The 20,342-nt window shown below is 41.7% G+C and overlaps 1 protein-coding gene across 2 annotated transcripts in view; it reads left to right on the top strand.

Moving 5' to 3' along the window:
* The window catches only part of PKD1L3 (polycystin 1 like 3, transient receptor potential channel interacting), a 232,144-nt gene that overhangs the window by 69,815 nt on the left and 141,987 nt on the right, over positions 1 to 20,342 (top strand). For both annotated transcript variants that reach the window (XM_085887936.1, XM_085887934.1), the window contains exons 18-21: positions 4,981 to 5,106; positions 10,398 to 10,604; positions 15,166 to 15,293; positions 17,306 to 17,426. In XM_085887936.1, the coding sequence (XP_085744062.1) occupies positions 4,981 to 5,106; positions 10,398 to 10,604; positions 15,166 to 15,293; positions 17,306 to 17,426 (582 nt within the window). The remainder of the gene's footprint in view (positions 1 to 4,980; positions 5,107 to 10,397; positions 10,605 to 15,165; positions 15,294 to 17,305; positions 17,427 to 20,342) is intronic.

Here is a 20,342-nt window from a genome sequence, read left to right as displayed (position 1 = left end):
CAAGGGCGGGTCCCCCGGTGATTAGATTGCGTGACCATTAGGTAAACGGTATTTATTAGATTCAGGACTCTATTGGCGTTCATGGTAGATTAGCGACCTGCCGCGTCACGAAGTTATTCGATTCCCGAGACGTTGAATTAGGCGACGGCCTGCGATTCCCGAGAGTCTGGTGGGAACCAAGGTGCTTTCCCCCTCGTGGTCTTCTCACCCCCGACCCCCGGTCCACAACAATGTGCATATATATATATATATATATATATATATATATATATATATATATATATATATATATATATATATATATATATTGTTACGAATTTGGGAATTTGATTGCACACAACATACAGGTTCCTTTAGTCAGCTATGTCGATAAGTGCTTGTTCCCTAGATAGCTCACCTTTCATTGTTTAAATGTTCAGAAATCGATTACATGCGCTGCAGATCGATTTAATAGTTAGGGAACGAACAATGGAGACCCCTCCCCCTCTTCTGCGAAGAGGAAGAACCCTGCCGTCCCTTGACTCATGATGTCAACAACTCCCTCCCACCCGTGGTTGAGCAGGGGGATGGATCATGAGGGCATGAGTCACGCCTGGCGTGGAGGAGGGGGGCGGAGAAGGATAAGAGGAGATCTTTTTCTTTTGTTCAGGGGCAGAGTTGGAGAGGGCAGAGTTAGAGAGGGCAGAGTTGGAAGGGCAGAGTTGGAAGGGCAGAGTTGGAGAAGGGAGGTTGAAGGGAGTCGTTCAGCAGACCATCGAGTCCTGCTTGGCTTGCGTTAGGGTTGAGGCCTGCGGAAGTTTTTGCTTCGGCTGGCTCAGTGAGCTTCGGCTGAGGCCTGGCTCGGGAGGAGGCTTTTTGGAGGCTTTTTTGCTTTGATGGTTCCGTGAGCTTCAGCTTCTGTTTGGCTCGGGAGAGCTTTTTGCTTCAAGCTGCCCTGTTTGGAAGGAAGTTAAGCCGGTCACTCGGCTCGAGCTGCGAGTGGTTGCTTCTTCTTCTTGGTTCTTGGAGCTCTTTGTTCTCCATTTTGGTTCCCGGCTTGGTGCGACTCATCGACCTCTTCGTGGTGGTGGTTCCCCGTGGAAGCGACGCATCGACGGGAAGGATCGGCGCCTCGTCTCACCAGCACGTGTTGAGAAGCACGGGAGGTGGTTCCTCGGGGAAGCGACGCATCGACGGGAAGGATCGGCGCCTCGTCTCACCAGCACGTGTTGAGAAGCTCGGGAGGATTCGCGGGAGCTCGGGAAGGATCACGGCGATTGGGTCCAGCTCGCTTTTGCTGGAGCCCAGGTCTGAACAACTTGAAGACCACACGAGGTGGAGAGGTTCGAGATAGGTTCTGGGTTTCAGCTCACCTGTCCTCCGAGCTGGAGCCCGTTATTAAAGGCCTCTGCCACCATTTCTTGGGTGTGTGTGTGTGCGTACGTGTGTCCGTGGGCCCATCTAATAAGTAGGAACTGCTGTTAAGTGCAAGTGACTGTACATAATAAGTAGACGGTTGTAGTTCTTTTGTCGTGCTTTTGTTGCTTGTTTTATCGCATACGTGTTTTGCCTTGTTTAATTGCATACCTGCTTTATTATAATAAATGTCCTTGTGTGAATGTAAACCTGTTCGTTGCGTCCATTCCCTCATTGAACTGCCCCATCTTGCACTCGGAATATAGTTGGTTTTTAAATAGCCGGTAAAGTGATCGGGTCCAACGGGACTGCACGATAATACCCCGCTCGGTTATCCCAAAAGGAAGCGAGCTGCTTAAGCGGCTCGTTTCCAAGCGGTCCCGTTGAGGTACAATCTCTCGGTAACCTACCTGCGCGAATAATTAGGTAAATCGAAGATTTGGCGATCGGACTCTGTAGCGTGGGTAGAGTGCGGACAAGGTTGTGGTGGGATGAAAAACCCACCCGTGACTGGTTTCTGGCGTTGCTCCAGAAAGTCACGACTGGATTGTCCGTTCGGTGGGCGAAGCGACCACTATTGGTTAGACGCGGTCATTCGCACGCCGACGGGTGGGAATTCTACAACAATATTTTATATATATATATATATATATATATATATATATATATATATATATATATATATATATATATATATATATATACATACATACATACATACGGTATATATAGCCTGGTGTTGGCGCAGTGGTTAGGGCAGCGGCTTGGGATCCAAGAGGTCCTGAGTTCAAGCCCCGTTGGGCCACTGAATTAATACACCAGGGGGTTGACTCAGCCTGTCATCCTTCCGAGGTCGGCGAAATGAGTACCAGTATACTGGGCTGGTGTATACCCCGGTTAAATTAGGTGTACCATATCCCTGTGTCATAAGAGGCGACCAGGGTTGCGTCAGGAAGAGCATCCGGCATAAAACATGTGCCAAATCACTATGCGGATCATACGATGATCCGCTGTGGCGACGCCTAACGGGAGCAGCCGAAAGAAGAAGAAGAAGAAGAAGATATATATATATATATATATATATATATATATATATATATATACATATATATATATATATATATATATATATATATATATATATATATGATCTGTTCAGGATACCCGTTATGAAGAACAATAGTCTTGGTCTCAATTTCAGCATGGAGTTCATCTGTGGAGCAGATCTTTCTTGCTCGATTGACCAAGATGCCAATCAATCCAATCTTGTATCGAGAGGACTGCAAGAGTCCTTCCAATATACTGTCTGGTCAAAGTAGACTTACGGTCGACTGCAGTTTTATAAGCGTCAGCCGATTTCTCAACTTTCATGTCCAAGAAGGGAAGTATACCAGAGCGTTCCATCTCAAAGGTGAACTCTCGGGATGGATGGGGAAAGTTCAGGTATGCCAAGAAGACTTTACATGCTGAGGTTGACTCAAAGACAGCAAAGATGTCATTCAGGTACCGATAATTAATAGATGGAAGGGGGTTGAAATCCAGGATTTGGATATGCAAAGGCACGTTTTTCACAGTAACCTGCAAAGATGTTTGCCAAGACAGGGCCTAAAGGGGATCCCATCGCTACACCATCAATCTGAGTATACATTGAATTATTGAAACATCTCGACAGAACGGGTCGCCATATTCATTAATTCAACGAAGACAAACTCAGAGATTGGTGGAGGTGTCAAGTCATTATTATACAGAAGTTGCACACAGATTTCGATCACTTCTGTCAGTGGGACATTCGTGAATAGACTGGCTATATCATATGAGGACATTGTAGAATTCTCGTTTCGGTGTGTGGTGGACCGTATGGCATCGGCGAAGGTGAAGGAATCCACAATTACATGTTCTGAGACACTGTCCAGTGCTGACTGTAATAGTTCAAATAACAATCTGGCGAGTTCATGCTGTGCAGAGCCAGTCATTGAAAGGATCGGCCCGAGAGGAACACTATCTTTATGAGTCTTTGGCAGACCATAGATCCTAGGTCTTTGTGAACCGACAGGTCTAATTGTGTCGTAACCATCCTTAGAGAGGTCTCCTCATTTGCAGAGCTGCAATCATCCTTTCGCAATTTATTTCTCCAAACGAGATGTGTGGTCACGTTCAGTTGTATTTCCCAGGTGTTGGACCTTGGACACATCGCTCAAAATCACAGCCATTTTCTCAACGTAGTCACTCTTATTCAGCATAACCACAGAGCCTTTATGTGGTATCCAAATGTGGATTTCAGGGTTGGATTTGAGGTCACGTATAGCGACCAGACAATTGCGCTGGATATGAAAATCAGACAAATCGTTTGGAATCCCACAGTGAGCGTGAGCGAGATTGGCTAGTCAAGCCTTAAGTGCTTCGTTTGCCTCATTGGATACTGGTATGTGCTGGAACAGCTGAGCATGCAGAAGCTCGAACTCTGGAAACACCTCCTCTCGCTTGATGTTACGATTCAGTACACCGAATGTGAAACCATGAGCCAAGACAAATTATTCGGTCACAGATAGTTTATGATCTAACAAATTGAGCACATGTTTGGAGGGATGACTAATCAAGGAACCAAACCGTTTTTGTTTCAGACAGTCGATCACACGTGAATGTCTCGTGTACACGCTTTGCTCGGCTTGTTCGTCAATGGAGGCAAAGTAACGACAAACACTAATCAAGTCAAACAGAGATAGGAACCCACGTTTGATGTTCCATGCATGGCAAAGAGCATGGCAGAGAACGACCAGTCTGTGGTTTGTCCTGTTAATTTCATCCTCCATAAACATACGTTTGACTGTCCAACAACTACTGAGATGATAATTCTGGATCCTTTTTCCGATATAAACTGGAACCATCCTGTTACAAATACATGTCTGCAGGAATGCATTGGACAAGATGGCGGTTCGTAGCTTTCCTTTTAATCTTACGACGTTATTCACATTTGAGAGTTGGGACAAATTGTACCTTTGTCTCAAATAAACAAACATTTTATTTGTACAACAAAATTTAAATATGCATTTCAATAACATGGACATTATCAAAGCTTTTCGACTTGCGCTCCTCAGGATAAAACCCGCAAGCATATGAAGAAGAAGAAGCACCAAACTCTCATTTATAAAATTACAATGTAATGTCCTCAATATTGATTGGTTGAGAGAAAGAAAGGACAGGATTACCTGATTGGTGGAACCCATAGAGCATCATGAATAATGAGTAGGTGGAAATGAACCAACATGAATAATGAACCATCATTCATAACTGGAAATGAGTCGTCATATTGGAAATAAAAACTGGACATGTGCCAAGGCTCGGGGGTCTATTGGCCTGAGGAAGCCCACTGTGAAGCTGGTGAAACGTCACCAGAGATCAGGTCTGCTCTTGCTTATTGCTCAAATTAGCGGAGTAGATAAAGTTTACTTTTGGTTCGAAGCCCCTTCTTGTTCTTCAAAAATGTATGATCCCAACTGCCCCAATCTTGCATTATATATGTATGTATATCTATATATATCGAATGATTTTCTGTGAAAAAGGTACGTACTATTGCTGTGTGCTCAGGTGCGAAAGCGAATGATATCTGCATTGGCTTCCGTGCCAGTGCAGACTGTGGAAGCTGTGCAGCAGGTATCGCAAGCAATGAGCACAGTCACAGCTGTTCCAGAAGAGGTTACTGTGAGTATGCAGGTGAGCACAGAATCTTCCTTTCATTTAAAAATCATGAGAGTATCAAAAATCAACATGTCTCCAATCTTTTGTTGCTGTCATTGAAGGGGCTTGTACAAATACCGCTCTCACGATGATGTAATTCGTCATTAACATGTACTTTTGCAAGGGTAGCAACAAATATAACAGGCAACTCGCAAACTGGTGGTTCATTGCATTCTAACGTGGGGTTGAAGCATGATGAAAGAAAATAAGAACACCAAACAGACGAGTTGTTTTTGAACCAAATATGCTTGCATTCCATTCAATGTCTGATAAATATATCATCAGGGAATACAGCAACCATGTTGAAGTTGATATTTTAATAAGAGCACAACAGGTTTGCCTGTTTGGTGTTCCCATCCAAGCACTTGGCTCATGATGAACATCCATATTATTATAATGGATGTTCATATAATATCGATCCATATAACATCTCTATCTGTTCCCCTATAAGCCTTTGATCACGGTTGCTGTACATAATTATGTCATTCTGCAGTTGGAATTTCTCGATGCCAGGCAAATTTCGGATTTTTTTCTACAAATAAAATCTAACTTATGATGCCAACATTACCATAACAGAAATTTTAAACAGCCAATAAAGCACGAGGAATGCAAGTTATTAGCAGAGAAAGTATGAGTAATATTTTCTGTTGTCGTTTTGTGTCTTCAAAATGTTTTACATTGAAAACTTGGATACCTGTACAACCAAGCAGATGAATGAAATAAATGGCAAAGACAGAAGAGTTAAATAACGAGGACAAGAAATGAAGATTGTAGTGTATTTTTATTCTGAACGCAGTTATGTCTGGGTAATTCTGAATAATGTATCCTATTAAGAGAAAAAGCAGCGTTAAAAAAATACACCCGTGCGGGAGTGATGGTTATCTCTGCGAGAAATAACCAAACCGCACACCCTTATTAATAGTGAAATAGCAAATGCAAGAAAAGCTCTCCAATAGACCTTATTCCTCGTCAGAGTTCGGAACATCTGAGCATGCGCAGTGCATTTTCAGCCACAAATTTTGGTCAATTTCTCATCTATCACGAGCTCAAAGTTGCGGAAACTCGGTGATCTAAACTAAAAAATAATTATCTACAAGGTAAAACCAAAACTAGCCTTCTAGCTGTTAAAATTAAAAAAAGTGTTGCGGTGTTCCGAACGAGAGCCGAATAGGGTCTATTTCCTGACTTACTACACAGCTGTAGCTGTCCACTGGACACCAATCACCAAATTTATATACTATACTCTCCTCTGCACTAATGCCAACGAGTCCGTCAAATAATGTCCAGTAGGTAGATGGCCAAGAGTCCGTAGAAGTAGGTGGTATAATCACTATCACTCTATGTAATAGAGTAGGTAGGTACAGTAGCAAATGGCAGACAGCCAACTACGACACAAACCAGTCAGTCAGTGGATTTGATGGGTAGATACGTAGGCCGAGCCTTTTTGTTTTCCAATCTCTTATAAAAAGTGCAACAACAACACTGACGACACCACACTACTCACTCTTACTATCCACAGTTCTGTTCGTTCAGTTCAGAATATTCCAGTGGACTCCACTGGACCAACCGATGAATAAGACAACCGATGACTGTGCACTATATGCAGGAATAATGTTTATATGTGTACGACATAAGATAAACGCGGAAGGAAACCGGAAATATCGCAATCGCACATGGCGATTATTTGACGAAGCAGTGCTAAACACCGGAAATATCAAAAACACAACAACACCGTAAAAACTTCATATGACTGGACACCTGTCCCGTCGTGTCGGCTGCTGATCAATATTCGTGTCAAAAGAAGGATGGCGTATATCAAAGTGCTGGAAAGCAATGGAGATCTCTCTATTGTTTTCCAGCACTTTGACGTACATTAAACACATAACGATATGCCATCCGATATTTTTCGATTCTGATAGCTTCTATGACCTAGGCCTATGGCGATTTGCCGATTTGGTGGGGACATTCGGCGATGAGTGGGGGTACCTAAAAAGCTATGCTATATGGCAGGCAGGCAGGCCGCGGGCGGGCAGGCAGGCAGATTATATAATAGGAGTTACAAACCGAGAGTTAACGAATACCAAGCACGATAACGACCTTTACAAGCATGAGTTCCTGTTACTAGGGTGTCGTGTTCTCGGGTCAGGAGGGATTCTTGGCCAACTTTGAAGTCACGTGACACGAAAACGAAAGCGAATATCGAAAATGCGGCCCGACCAAATCTAGATATTGTCCCATAGATTCATATGCCACAATCAAATTCAAGATAACTTAAGAAATGTAGGAGATAGATTTTGAAAATCATCATTTTGCAACTACATGAAGCAGTTTTCACAAAATTCAGTCACGTGACGTGTACGTATTCGAAGATATCGGTATTCTTTCGAATGAACATGAAAGACAAGGTCAGCTGCTATGCAATGACACCATTCACTAACTTTTACCATACCCAGTAGAGAATATATAGCCTCCTGAAGGTAGGGCAGTTTTTGCAAACTTTGAAGTCACGTGACGCGAAAACGAAAGCAAAATTCGAAAATCCATCCCAACCAAATTTAGATATTGTCCCATACATTCATATGCCACAATCAAATTCAAGATCGCTTGAGAAATGTAGGAGGAGATAGATTTTGAAAATCGTCATTTTCGCATTTTTTGCCAACTTTGAAGTCACGTGACACGAAAACGAAAGCTTCTTCTTCTTCCTCTTTCGGCTTGCTCCCGTTAGGGGTCGCCACAGCGGATCAACCGTCTCCATTTCGCTCTATCCTCCACATCTTCCATTGACACTCCAACCACCCGCATGTCCGCCCTCACCGTATCCATGAACCTCTTCTTTGGCCTTCCTCTTCTCCTCCTGCTTGGCGGCTCCATCTTCAACATCCTTCTCCCGATATACTCCGCTTCCCTCCTGTGCACATGTCCAAACCATCTCAATCTCACCTCTCTCACTTTGTTTCCAAACCGTCCTACCTGCGCTGTCCCTCTAATGTACTCATTTCTTATCCTCTCCATCCTCGTCACTCCCAACGAGAATCGCAGCATCTTTAACTCTGCCACCTCCAGCTCCGCTTCCTGTCTTTTTGTTAGTGCCACCGCCTCCAAACCATACAACATAGCTGGTCTCACTACCATCTTATATACTTTCCCCTTCACTCTTGCAGCTACCCTTCTGTCACAAATCACTCCTGCAACTCTTCTCCACCCACTCCATCCTGCCTGCACTCTCTTTTTCAATTCTCTCCCACACTCTCCGTTACTTCAGACAGTTGATCCCAAGTATTTAAACCAATCCACCTTCCCCACCTCCACTCCTTGCAACCGCACCATACCACCACCCTCCCTCTCATTTACGCACATGTACTCCGTCTTACTCCGACTGACTATCATTCCCCTTCTCTCCAGTGCGTACCTCCACCGCTCAAGGCTCGCCTCAGCCTGCTCCCTACTCTCCCTACAGATCATGATGTCATCCGCGAACATCATAGTCCATGGGGACTCCAGTCTGATCTCGTCCGTCAACCTGTCCATCACCATTGCAAACAGGAAAGGGCTCAGAGTCGATCCTTGGTGCAATCCCACTTTTAACTTAAACCGGTCCGTCATTCCTACCGCACACCTCACCGCTGTCACACTGTCCTCATACATATCCTGCACGATCCTCACATACTTCTCCACTACTCCCGACTTCCTCATACAATGCCACAACTCCTCTCTTGGCACCCTATCATAAGCTTTCTCTAAATCCACAAACACACAATGTAACTCCTTCTGGCCTTCCCTATACTTCTCCATCAACATTCTCAAAGCAAACATTGCATCAGTGGTGCTCTTTCCTGGAATAAACCCATATTGCTGCTCACAGATCGTCACCTCTCCTCTCAACCGAGCTTCCACTACTCTTTCCCACAACTTCATGGTGTGGCTTAACAACTTTATCCCTCTATAATTTCCACAGCTCTGCACATCACCCTTATTCTTGAAAATCGGCCATAAATATATATAAAAAAATTATATAATGTGAGGATCCGGATATCACAGTTCAAACCGCCAACACGAAAACGAAAGCGAATGTTGAAAATCCGGCCCGACCAAATTTAGATATTGTCCCATAGATTCATATGCTACAATCAAATTCGCTTGAGAAATGGCGGAGGAGATAGAATTTGAAAATCGTCATTTTCGCAACTTCAAAGGCCTCGTGACCTTGACCTTGACCTTCGGTGACCTTGAAAGTCATACCACCGTGTACGTCTCATCGACCTCTATCAGGATCACTAATGACCAGATCTCCCGCTTCAACTTCATTGTGAACGGACAGATCGAATGACATCGACACTCATATTATTAGGTCATGCTCGAAGAGATGACCGAACGAGCAAAAGCTGTTGTGCAGTCACACTGTTCAAGGGTAGATGTGATATTGTAGGAGCAGACAAGAGATGGTGAATCTGGGCTCATGATTGGTAAACAGGATTGGAAAACTATAAACTATGCAGCAGACGATAGGTGGATATATCAGTGGGAGAGGGAAGCAAAGTGGGTAAAAGAAAACCGATTGGTGAAAATAATATTAATATGAGTTACCTTACAAGGAACTGTGATGCAGGTGGAGGCCATGAGACCCAAAGTCTGTGTTATTATAACCAACTTATGGTTGTTTGACCATGCTTTATTCTATTTTTATGCTGAGCATTAAGCAAAGTTGCAGCATGTACCATTTTGGAAGTCTTCAGTAGGACTCGCCCAGGGTTCAAACGGCCAACTTCCCAGACTCAGAACAGACGCTCTAACAATTCCGCCACCAAAGCTGCTAAAATGGAAAACATCTGCAAGTTTTTGGAAATTAAAGATATGACTGGAGTCATACCTGCTCCCTCTGGGAACAAAAGATAGTGGTAGTTGTGGGGTCAGTGGTTAAGTCATCTGCACGATTCTATGTGTACATGTGAAAATTACAAGTCGTTTCCCCACCCTATTTGGAAGGGGATATTTATGCCCATGACCTGTCATTGGGTACCATACGTATGTGTGCAAGATTTGGTGGAGATAGGCCAAACCATTTTCGATTCTATAAGCTACATACATACATACATACATACATACATACAATTGGCATATTTTAGTATGATGTCACTTAGTGAAGTGCAGAAGGATGTACAGTACTATGTAATTATTGACATATGTACAGTGCAAATAAAAGCTTAAGAATACTGTTATTAACCACCTTACCTCTTTCCTTCCTCTGTCCTTCTGTTGTTCTATAGCTCAGTACCACACAAGCCTTGCTGGGCCTCAGTGACTCCCTTTTGAAACTCAGTGCAAATGCAAGTGGCCGTGCTGGTCCGGGCAAAGAAGATGTCGCTCGTTTCCTTGTAATGGCCACAGGTCATGTCCTGGAGGCTCTTAGGGCATCAACATTGATGGGAGAAGAAGAGGAAAATGACCGAGAGACAAAGTCTGGGATTGAAGAGGTGAATGAGAATTGGTGATTAAAACAAAACAATGTTTGCTGTTAATTCAACTGTAATTTTGCATTTTGATTTGTGAATGTAAAAATATAGTTTAATTCCCTCTGCCACCAAAGGTAGACAGAGGTTATGTTTTCACCACTGTTTGTCTGTCTGTCAGTGAGCACAATATCTCAAAAAGTTACAGATGGATTTGGACAAAACTTTGTGGACAGGTTGTGTGTATGACAAGGACGAATTGGTTAGATGTTGGTGAATATCCGGATCCAGATACGAGAACTTTTAAGTGATTCTTCACAATTAAGAGATAGGGCCAAAAACGATAAACAGCACAATATGTCAAAGGTTGTGGATGGATTCAGACAAAACTTGGTGGACAGGTTGGGTGTGTGACAAAGACTAACTGATTTGATTTTTGTGAGGATCCGGATTCCGCCCATCAGGAGGATACAAAACGTAAATTGTTCACCCTGGCAGAGGTATGCGCTTTACCGAGTGCTGTTCTTGTTCAACCTCTTATTTGGCAACATCTTGCTGTTACTGAGTTTCTTTAGTAGTTGTTGTTACACAAACAGCTGATACACTCACCTGCTCCATTACACACCTCGTTTAGCTCAAATTCCAGGGCTAAATTGTGACAGTTGTTTGAAATGAAGTATCTTCTACTTTCTGAACTACACCCGATTCACTATCAAATACTCATGCCAGCAGTAAACACCACTAATTTCAAACTTCTAATATGATTAATATTTGTTTCTCACAAGAAGAAAAAAAACACAATGAAGATATCAGCTTTTATATTTCATTATTTTTCAAACTTTTCTTTTCTTATTTTAGGGTCATTTGGTTATTATGTATGTAGTGGAAGGATTTTTGACTTACCCCTTTCTCCTGTACACATAATGTAGGCACCAGTCCAAAATCACCCTTCTCCTCTGCCCCCAGAACAAATAATGTGTTTGAACTTTGTCTCGATGGTTTAATACCACACTGCAAAAGCATATAGCTAATGTTCACTACCTGGTAGCGAAGCTTTTTAAGGACAGGAGAGGGACCAGGGATCACTGCTGCAAAGACTAAAACACTGCTCATTATTTAAATGATGGAGTTCAAAATGGGGTGAATTGGTGAACTCTATCTTGACCATTCTCACTTGCAACCACCTGTTGTCACTGGAACAAATATTAAACGTGTTGAAGAGCCAATTGATTAATTGCCCCGATTACAGGATTATATGTGCAATTGCAGAAGGTTTGGGAGTGTCAGTGTTCCAATTGTGGAAACTCATTCATATTGTGTTCAAATTCAAGGTTAGTGCAAGCTGGGTAACACAGGACCTCACTTTTGATCAAAAGGCAACTCGTGTGGCTATTGCAACAAAGCTCTTAAAATGCTATGAGAAAGGGAGATTCTTTCTTGAAGAAAAGAGATAATGATGTGATGGGGACCTGGGTCCATCACATCACATCAGTCACAGAATGCTAGCATGGAGTGAAGATATTCTTTGTCCATAATGCTAAAAAAAATTTAAAAAACAAAAAACTTCAAGGCTCAGCAGGAAAGGTAATTGGCAGCAATCTTTTGAGAATTTAATGGTTACATTCATGTGGAATTTATTTAACCAGCGGAAAATAAACTTTAATGCACAGGATTCAGTGACTTGTAACACAAATGAAATGAGAAAGCATCTGAAAATGCAAAGCCGTTCACGTCCACTTTGTACTCAAACTAAACTTGATGAAAGCGACATTTAAAAAAAAGTTACACATTTTATTAATTCGTGTTCTCCACAATCTTACAATAAAGGTTTGTTGAAGATTTGATGACAAAAGCTCAATCGGTAAATTATGTTACGACCTGGACATGTTTACCACTGAGATTCAGTGTATGAGGATTTTGATTAAAACATTTATGGCTGATCTACCACTCCACCGATGACGTCATCCTTACAATCCTATATTCTCCATTGGGAGTAGAATGAGATGTGCCAAGTTTCAAATTTTTCCCATCAGCGGTTTCAGATATATAATGTTTTCACATTTTTTGCCCTTAATCCAAGATGGCTGCCATACCACGACCTATGATGTCACAATTATCATTAAAATATTTCCATGGGGAGGGGGGGCGGGGGGGCGCTCCTACCTTGAAAAGTTTGTGTCAATCAGCCAAGTGGTTGTTGAGAAAAAAAATGTTTAAAATAATAGCAAAAAAGGGTCGAATAATAATAATAATAATAATAATAATAATATTCATCATCATCATCATGAAAATAATGAAAATTATTTCAACAAAATTATTAATTTGTCTTATCCATATTCTTATAATAAAGCTTTGTTGAAAATTTGATGACAAAAGTTCAAATGGTTAAAAAAAAGTTACAGCCCGGACAGACACATAGACAAGCAGACAGACAGACAAGTGATTGCAAAACCCCGTCTTCCGCTACGTGCGGGGGGGGGGGGGGATGGGTTAATGTGAGGACCAATATACAGACAAAAAACAGTCAGGTATGTTGTCTCATTCAGGCCGTGGCTTTAATGCATGATAATGCTCACCCTCACATGGTAAACATGACCATTACTACTTTAGTACATTATATGCAATGGAAAGTTAAAATCGAAATCATCCCCAAAACAATTCAAACCCATCACCCTATAATTTCCATTGATTTAAGCCATTCAAGCAATGCCGTGGGTGGCATTTAAGTTTGTGAATGATAAAGATGTCAAAGCATGCGACTTGAACTGGCTGGGCACCTGTCCCAAATATTTTGAAGGAGCTAACATCAAGGTGCTGCCACTTCGTTGGGCCAAGCATGTACGTGTAGCAGTGGAATAACTTAATAAACAAGAAAAAGAGCAATCAGAGATTGCAGACCCTCGCCAGGACTTGTTTCATGTGGTGTTTGTGTTGTTTTGTGTGTTGTTTGTGTACTGGTGTGTTTCATCATTAATAAGAGACATAATTAGAAGTGCCACTTTACACCTGCTGACAGTGATGACCAGGTACTAAGACGTCCCGCTTTGATGCAACCCCACTTTGATTGGACACCTGACCCTGACCCTGACCCATGACGATTTATTTTATTTAACTTTCAATTGAATTTGGAATGGGAATTTGGAATTTAATTCAATTGAATTAAAATAAATTCAATTCAAATCAAATGGAAGACCAAATAGGTACAGTCCTGCATTGGAGTAATCAGAAGGAACCCAAACAAGCAAAAAGCAAAGATAAAATCATCAGGAGGAACCTGGATAGGATTCACATTTCAGCTGCTACTCCTCTACCTTCAAACCCATCCAGGCACAGCCAAGTGAGCCTTATTCAAAAAAAAAATATCATAAAGAACCCAGATCAAAAAAATTAAATAATTCTAGCTACCAGACCATGTATCCGCTCAAGTTGAAATTTAAAACATTTATTCCCCATCACCACTGGATCATCATATTGAAGTTTCACGTCGAATGATTAAGCAGTTCCAGCGAAAACATTATTTAATATTTTTCTTCAATCCAATATGGCTGCCAAACCATGTGAACTATCAATTATTCCTTAACAAGTTTGTACAACCAAGGCTTGTGGAACATTTGTGTGGTTTCCCCTCGATCTGTCCAGGTGTTCTGGAGAAGACTTTTATAGGTTTTAAGGTAAATCCAATATAGCTGCCAAACCATGTAACCTATTACATCATATGTGTGAACCCTTTGTTCCTCATGGATCGACGGTAATTCCTGTAAAGTTTCACCTCGATCTTTTCAGCCACTTCAGAGAAGAGGATTTTTGAAGGTTAAAAAACAAACAAACAATATGGCTGCCAAATCATGTGACCGATGACGTCATCAATTTTTATCTTCAGACCATTTTATCCCAAGACGACCCTCAAAAGTTTTCATACTGATCAGATGTAGCATTCTACATATGCAATTATGACGTCATAACGAAGGTACCTATGATGTCATAAAAAAAACAGACTTATTCCCCGTGAGGAGTACTTGCTATTTGCCAAGTTTCAATTTTTTCCTTGGCATGGTTTCAGAGAAACAGAGGTCCAAAATTTCCCGTTTTCCCAACATGGCTGCCACACTACATGACCTATGACATCATAATCATCAATACAACATTCTACCCGAGTAGTCGCTCCGACGGTGATAACCGCCAAGCGGTTGTGGAGAAAAACATGAAAGTTCTGTGCAGACAAACAAACAGACAGACAAACAAATGAACAAACGGCCCAGAGATTCAGTTATTACCCTCTCCTCCAGCGAGGATCATGAATGCATCTCCATAACTTTATATTTGCACATGTAATTATAGATGGCCCCTTTGAAAGTGATTTTTTTTTAATGTGATGTAATGAGCTGGGCAGTTCTAATTTGAAGAGGTTCTTAGGGTTCGGGTAAACGTTTTCACTGGGTCAGAAAAGAAGGTTGCGTTTGCATCGAGGTTTGGAGATTTTGAGTTTGCGATACAATCTGTGATGACACTGTAACGTGATTGTAAAAGCCCCAGGTTCTATATCGTATTAACGTGAGATTGTGGACATATGCTCAAATGTGTACAGCGACAAAAGGTCACAGCTGGTGTCTTGGGCACAGTAGACCGGCTGCAGAATGTGTTGTTGTCTGATCGTGTGCCCGGTGAGGAAGTCATCTCTGTCTCCACACCAGCTTTGGCTCTTGCACTGGACCGGTGAGGCAAAAGTTCTGACATCTCATTTCTTATTGTTTTTATTCCTATCTTATAACATACCAATGGAATGCATGTGTGGTGTACGACAGTGTACCGTTTCATGATAATAATTTGTATCAAAGAATGAATGCATGTGCTCATCTGCTCCTGATCAAGCTTTGAGAAATTCTTACCACTTCTCAGAAGTAAATGATACCAGCTGATAGAACCCAGTAACGGGGGTGGAACCAATATTTCCGGAATGTCTGGTAAACAAAATAATCAATAAACATCAGCTAGCTCACTGGTCGAAGCTAAATGAGCAACTGCAGTGCTTTCAGAAAGTATTCACATCACGACTTTTTCACATTTTGTTGTGTTTCAGCCTCAAATTAAAATGGATTAAATTAAAAAAAATTGTCACCGATCTACACAAAATACCTCATAATGACAAAGAGAAAACTTGTTTTTAGACATTTTTACAAATTAATAAAAAATGAAAATCTGAAATGTCTTGGGTCAATAAGTATTCAGCCCCGAGTCGATACTTTGTCGAAGTGCCTTTGGCAGCGATTACAGCTTCGAGTCTTCATATGTACGTCTGTATCTGCTTTGCACATCTGGATTTGGGGATTTTCTCCCATTCATCTTTGCAGATTTGCTCAAGCTCTGTCGAGTTGGATGGGGAGCGTCGGTGGACAGCAATCTTCAAGTCTTTACATAGATTCTCAATGGGATTCAAGTCTGGGCTTTGCCTGGGCCACTCAAGGGCTTTCATGTTCTTTTTCTGAAGCCGTTCCAGTGTTGCTTTGGCTGTATGCTTGGGGTCATTGTCTTGTTGGAATGCAAATCTTCACCACAATCGAAGGACTTTTGCACTCTGAAGCAGGTTCTCCTCAAGGATTTACCTGTATTTGGCTCTATTCATTGCTCCCTCTCTCCTTCCAAGTCTCCCAATCCCTACTGCTGAAAAGTACCCCCATAGCATGATGTTGCCACCACCATGCTACACGGTAGGGATGGTGTTGGATGGGTGATGAGCTGTGCTCGGTTTCTGCCAGACGTAGCGCTTTGCATTCAGGCCAAAGAGTTCAATTTTCATCTCATTACACCACAGAATCTTTTGCCTCATGCTCTCAGAGTCTTTCATGTGCCTTTGGTAAACTCCAGGCGTGCTGTCGTGTGCCCTTTACTCAGGAGTGGCTTCCGTCTGGCCATTCTCCCATTAAGCCAAGATTTGTGAAGTGCTTCAAAGACTGTTGTCCTTCCGGCTGGTTCTCCCATCTCAGCCAAGGAACTCTGTAGTTCTGTCAGAGTGATCATTGGATTCTTGGTCACCTCCCTGACCAAGGTCCTTCTTGCTCAGTTGCTCCATTTGGTCGAATAGCCAGCTCTAGGAAGAGTTTGGGTCATTCCATATTCTTTCCATTTTCTAATAATGAAGCTCACTGTGCTTTTGGGAACTTTCAACACTCTAGAAATTGTTTTATACTCTTCCCCAGATCTATGCCTCCTCACAATTCTATGTGTGAGATCTACGGACAGTTCCTTGGACTTCATGGAAGAGCTTCTGCTCTGACATGCATTGTCAACTGTGGGACCTTATATAGAATGGTGTGTTTCTTTCTAAATCGTGTCCATTCAATTGAATTGGCCACAGATGGATTCCAATCAAGTTGTGGAGACATCTCAAGGATGATCAAAGGAAATTGGATGCACCTGAGCTCAATTTCGAGTATCATAGCAAAGGGGGTTGAATACTTATTGACGCAAGACATTTCAGATTTCATTTTTAATTAATTTGTAAAAATTTCTTTAAAATTTTTTTCACTTTGTCATTAATGGGGTATTTTGTGGGGATCAGTGACAAAAAATGAAAATTAAAATTTAATCCGTTTTAAATTCAGGCTGTGACACAACAAAATGTGAAAAAGTCAAGGGGTGTGAATACTTTCTGAAGGCATTGTATGTTTTGTCAAGGTTGGTTGACATTGAAAAAAGTGAACCTAGTTTTTCTCTTTTTTTATGTGCAGCTGCAAGCCAGGTACTTTGGCTAACTATCAGATCCAGGGGACTGAGGAAACATCCGGCAGTTTCTCACTGCCCAAATCACTTCCAATCCCTGATGGTGACGATAATGCCATCGATGTGGAGGTAACAATTTGTTGGTTGTATACTTTGGATGGTTTTGTTTACTTAACGCATGTATTTTTCCATTATGACATTCAAAGTTTCCACACTGTAACAGAGCACAAGTCGCACAAGCAAAATCAGCAAAAAATTTGTTTCACATTTCTGAGAGTCTGTTTTTTATCGAGCAAAGTGCCATTGATTTTGGAGGGGTGTTGCCATTCAGCATGCGACCTGAGTTGTGTTTCCATCTCTCCTGACAAATGCCGATTATATTGAGAGGTGAATAAAATAAAGAAACCTATAAGCAATGCTCTATTTAGTCCATTTGAATTCTCCTTGAACTATATAGTGGGGCAGATAACAGCAATTTTTGAGAGGAATCGTGCAAATGATAATACAAGCATCAAATTTGGCACATTTGTTCTCCAGGGGATTCCAATCAAATCTGCCTGATTGGCCATTTGAAAATCCAAATTTTGAAAAAAAATAAAAAAACTTCAAAAAAGTCAAGATCACGAATCAATGTTGGATGCTGGCTGAGATTGGTGAATGTTTCAGAAACATCATCAAAGACGTTCCAAGTCTGCCATGCAATTTTCTTCCCTTTACCGCAGAAGGCAGACACGACCACATCCAGTGAACGCATGGAAGTATGGGATCCCTCTAGCTTTCTCAGGCCCTATTGCAGAAACTACCTCATGGACTGGAATCCATTGCGCCTTGGCTCCTTGGTCAAAGGCAATCCACATGTTCTCAAGACCTAGTTCCTGTAAGGATGGCAGTACAGATATTGCTATGACTAGTACGTCCGTGTCATTAGCCTTGATGATAATGGACTTGCTACCGTCCGTCGTTGCATCCCTGGCGTGTACAAATATTCGAGTGTCAGCTTCTTCATGACAACATGGAGACACAGCATCCAGTGACTTCCTTGTGTTGCTAATGGCATCTTCTCCTTTTGTGACAATGACTGTGCTTGTCGTCTGTGCTTCACACATCTTTTCCGAAAGGAAGTGAAACAGCTCAGTCTTGTTGCTGTCATCTCGAAGAAAGCTTCTCCAGTTACTTGGGGTCTTACTGGTTCCTGTCACTCTTCTTCTGATTCCTTTCCCCCTTTTCGACCTTGCCTCAGACTTCAGACTTGACTTCTTGTACACATCAAACACTACGTCCACCCTCTCATACCTGGCACCATAGGATTCCACCTTTGGGATGATGTCTTCTTTAGCATAGTCATCAAATATCTTTGAAGTGCGTGGAGGTAGTGCATTGATAAGTGCTGAGCCATCAATGATGACTGCATCTCCCCTTGGTTCTCTGTCTGGGATGTTCACTTGCGCTTCAAGAATTTCAGCCAGCTGTGACTTCAAATTTTTTTTGAAGTTTTTTTTCTTTTTAAAATTTTGGATTTTCAAATGGCCAATCGGGCAGATTTGAGTAGAATCCCCTGCAGAACAGAAATGCCAAATTTGATGCTTGTATCATAATTTGCACGATTTTTCTACTATCAACTACACTAATAAACAGCAATGTCATTTGTTGATCAGCACATCAAAAATTGATGCATCTTAATTGTTCATGTAAATTTAACGTTGGCAAAAGTATGGAAATTTTTTAAGCATTACAAATCCAGTCTGTCCATCCAGCACTTTAATCGTGCCTGCCATCTTGTCTACCATGGTCGCAAAAAAAAAAAAGGTTGAAGTTCAAAAGATATCGACGGATATCGGATATCGACGACGTTACGACAGAGGATATCAACGGAGTGATTAAATCGGGTATTGGTGTAGCGCAGGCATGATGGGCCGAATGGTCTCCTCCTGTGCCTTAATTCCTTTTAAATCCTTGGTAAGATGCATATGGAACAAGAGAGTTCATAGAACACCTTACGCCATGCAGTGTTTGAGTTTATAATTAAATTGAAATAAAATGAATTGAAGTTCGTATGAAAAAAATTAATTCCAGAAGTTTACTATCCTGACGCAGTGTTTTTTTTACACCACCTTATTTAACACGTTAGGTTAGTCTTCGTGCCTGTTGTTTGTATCCTTTATGCTGTCCTTAAAAACAGGAAGCTTCCTATTTATGGAATGATTTTAAAGTTGGTTTGACCACCAGACAAGCAGATAGACTTAAACAATGATCTCACTCCTCTCTGCACATGCACGATCAGGACGAATTCAAAGCCAAAGTACAGCTAAATTATGAGTTCCTTTTCCGATTAATGTTCTGATCCATGTTCAAAATATAAGATTGAATTGAAATTAAGTTGTTCCTCGATCATAAACTGATGTTTGTAGATGGGTGGACGGGCGGACGGACAGAAGTGAACCGATTGCTTAATTCCACTTTTCGCTTCGCATCCATGTGGTTAAAATAAAGGGACCACCAACTTGTATTATTGTCCAGTAGGAAAGGCTCTGGTCCGACGTTTTCACTCTTCATCTAGGATTGGGCAGGCATTGGGTGTAAAGGACTCTCCAAAGGATGAGGGAGCATCATGTAGCTGTATGTTCGGTCTCACCATCTGCATATTGCAGGAAGAACCAGGGTGATGGTTTCATAGTCTGGTCAGGAATAGAACAGAGAGAGAGAGAGAGAGAGAGAGAGAGAGAGAGAGAGAGAGAGAGAGAGAGAGAGAGATAGAGATAGAGATAGAGATAGAGAGAGAGATAGAGATAGAGATAGAGATAGAGATAGAGATAGAGATAGAGATAGAGATAGAGATAGAGATAGAGATAGAGATAGAGATAGAGATAGAGATAGAGATAGAGATAGATAGATCAAATGATAAGTATCCTACCTTAGAACTATCCTGCCGATGCCCATATGGTGATGTAAAGTGTACGCATTTTACTTTTGAAGTCTATGTTTCATGAATACTTTTATTTATATTTCCAAGAAGTGGATTTATTCATTGGGCTTGATTAAGCAAAG

Source organism: Eptatretus burgeri, chromosome 7 (genome assembly GCF_056783735.1).
Source record: "Eptatretus burgeri isolate ZD-2024b chromosome 7, Ebu_testis_v1, whole genome shotgun sequence".
NCBI lineage: Eukaryota > Metazoa > Chordata > Myxini > Myxiniformes > Myxinidae > Eptatretus > Eptatretus burgeri.
This window is presented reverse-complemented; position numbering and strand designations above follow the sequence as displayed.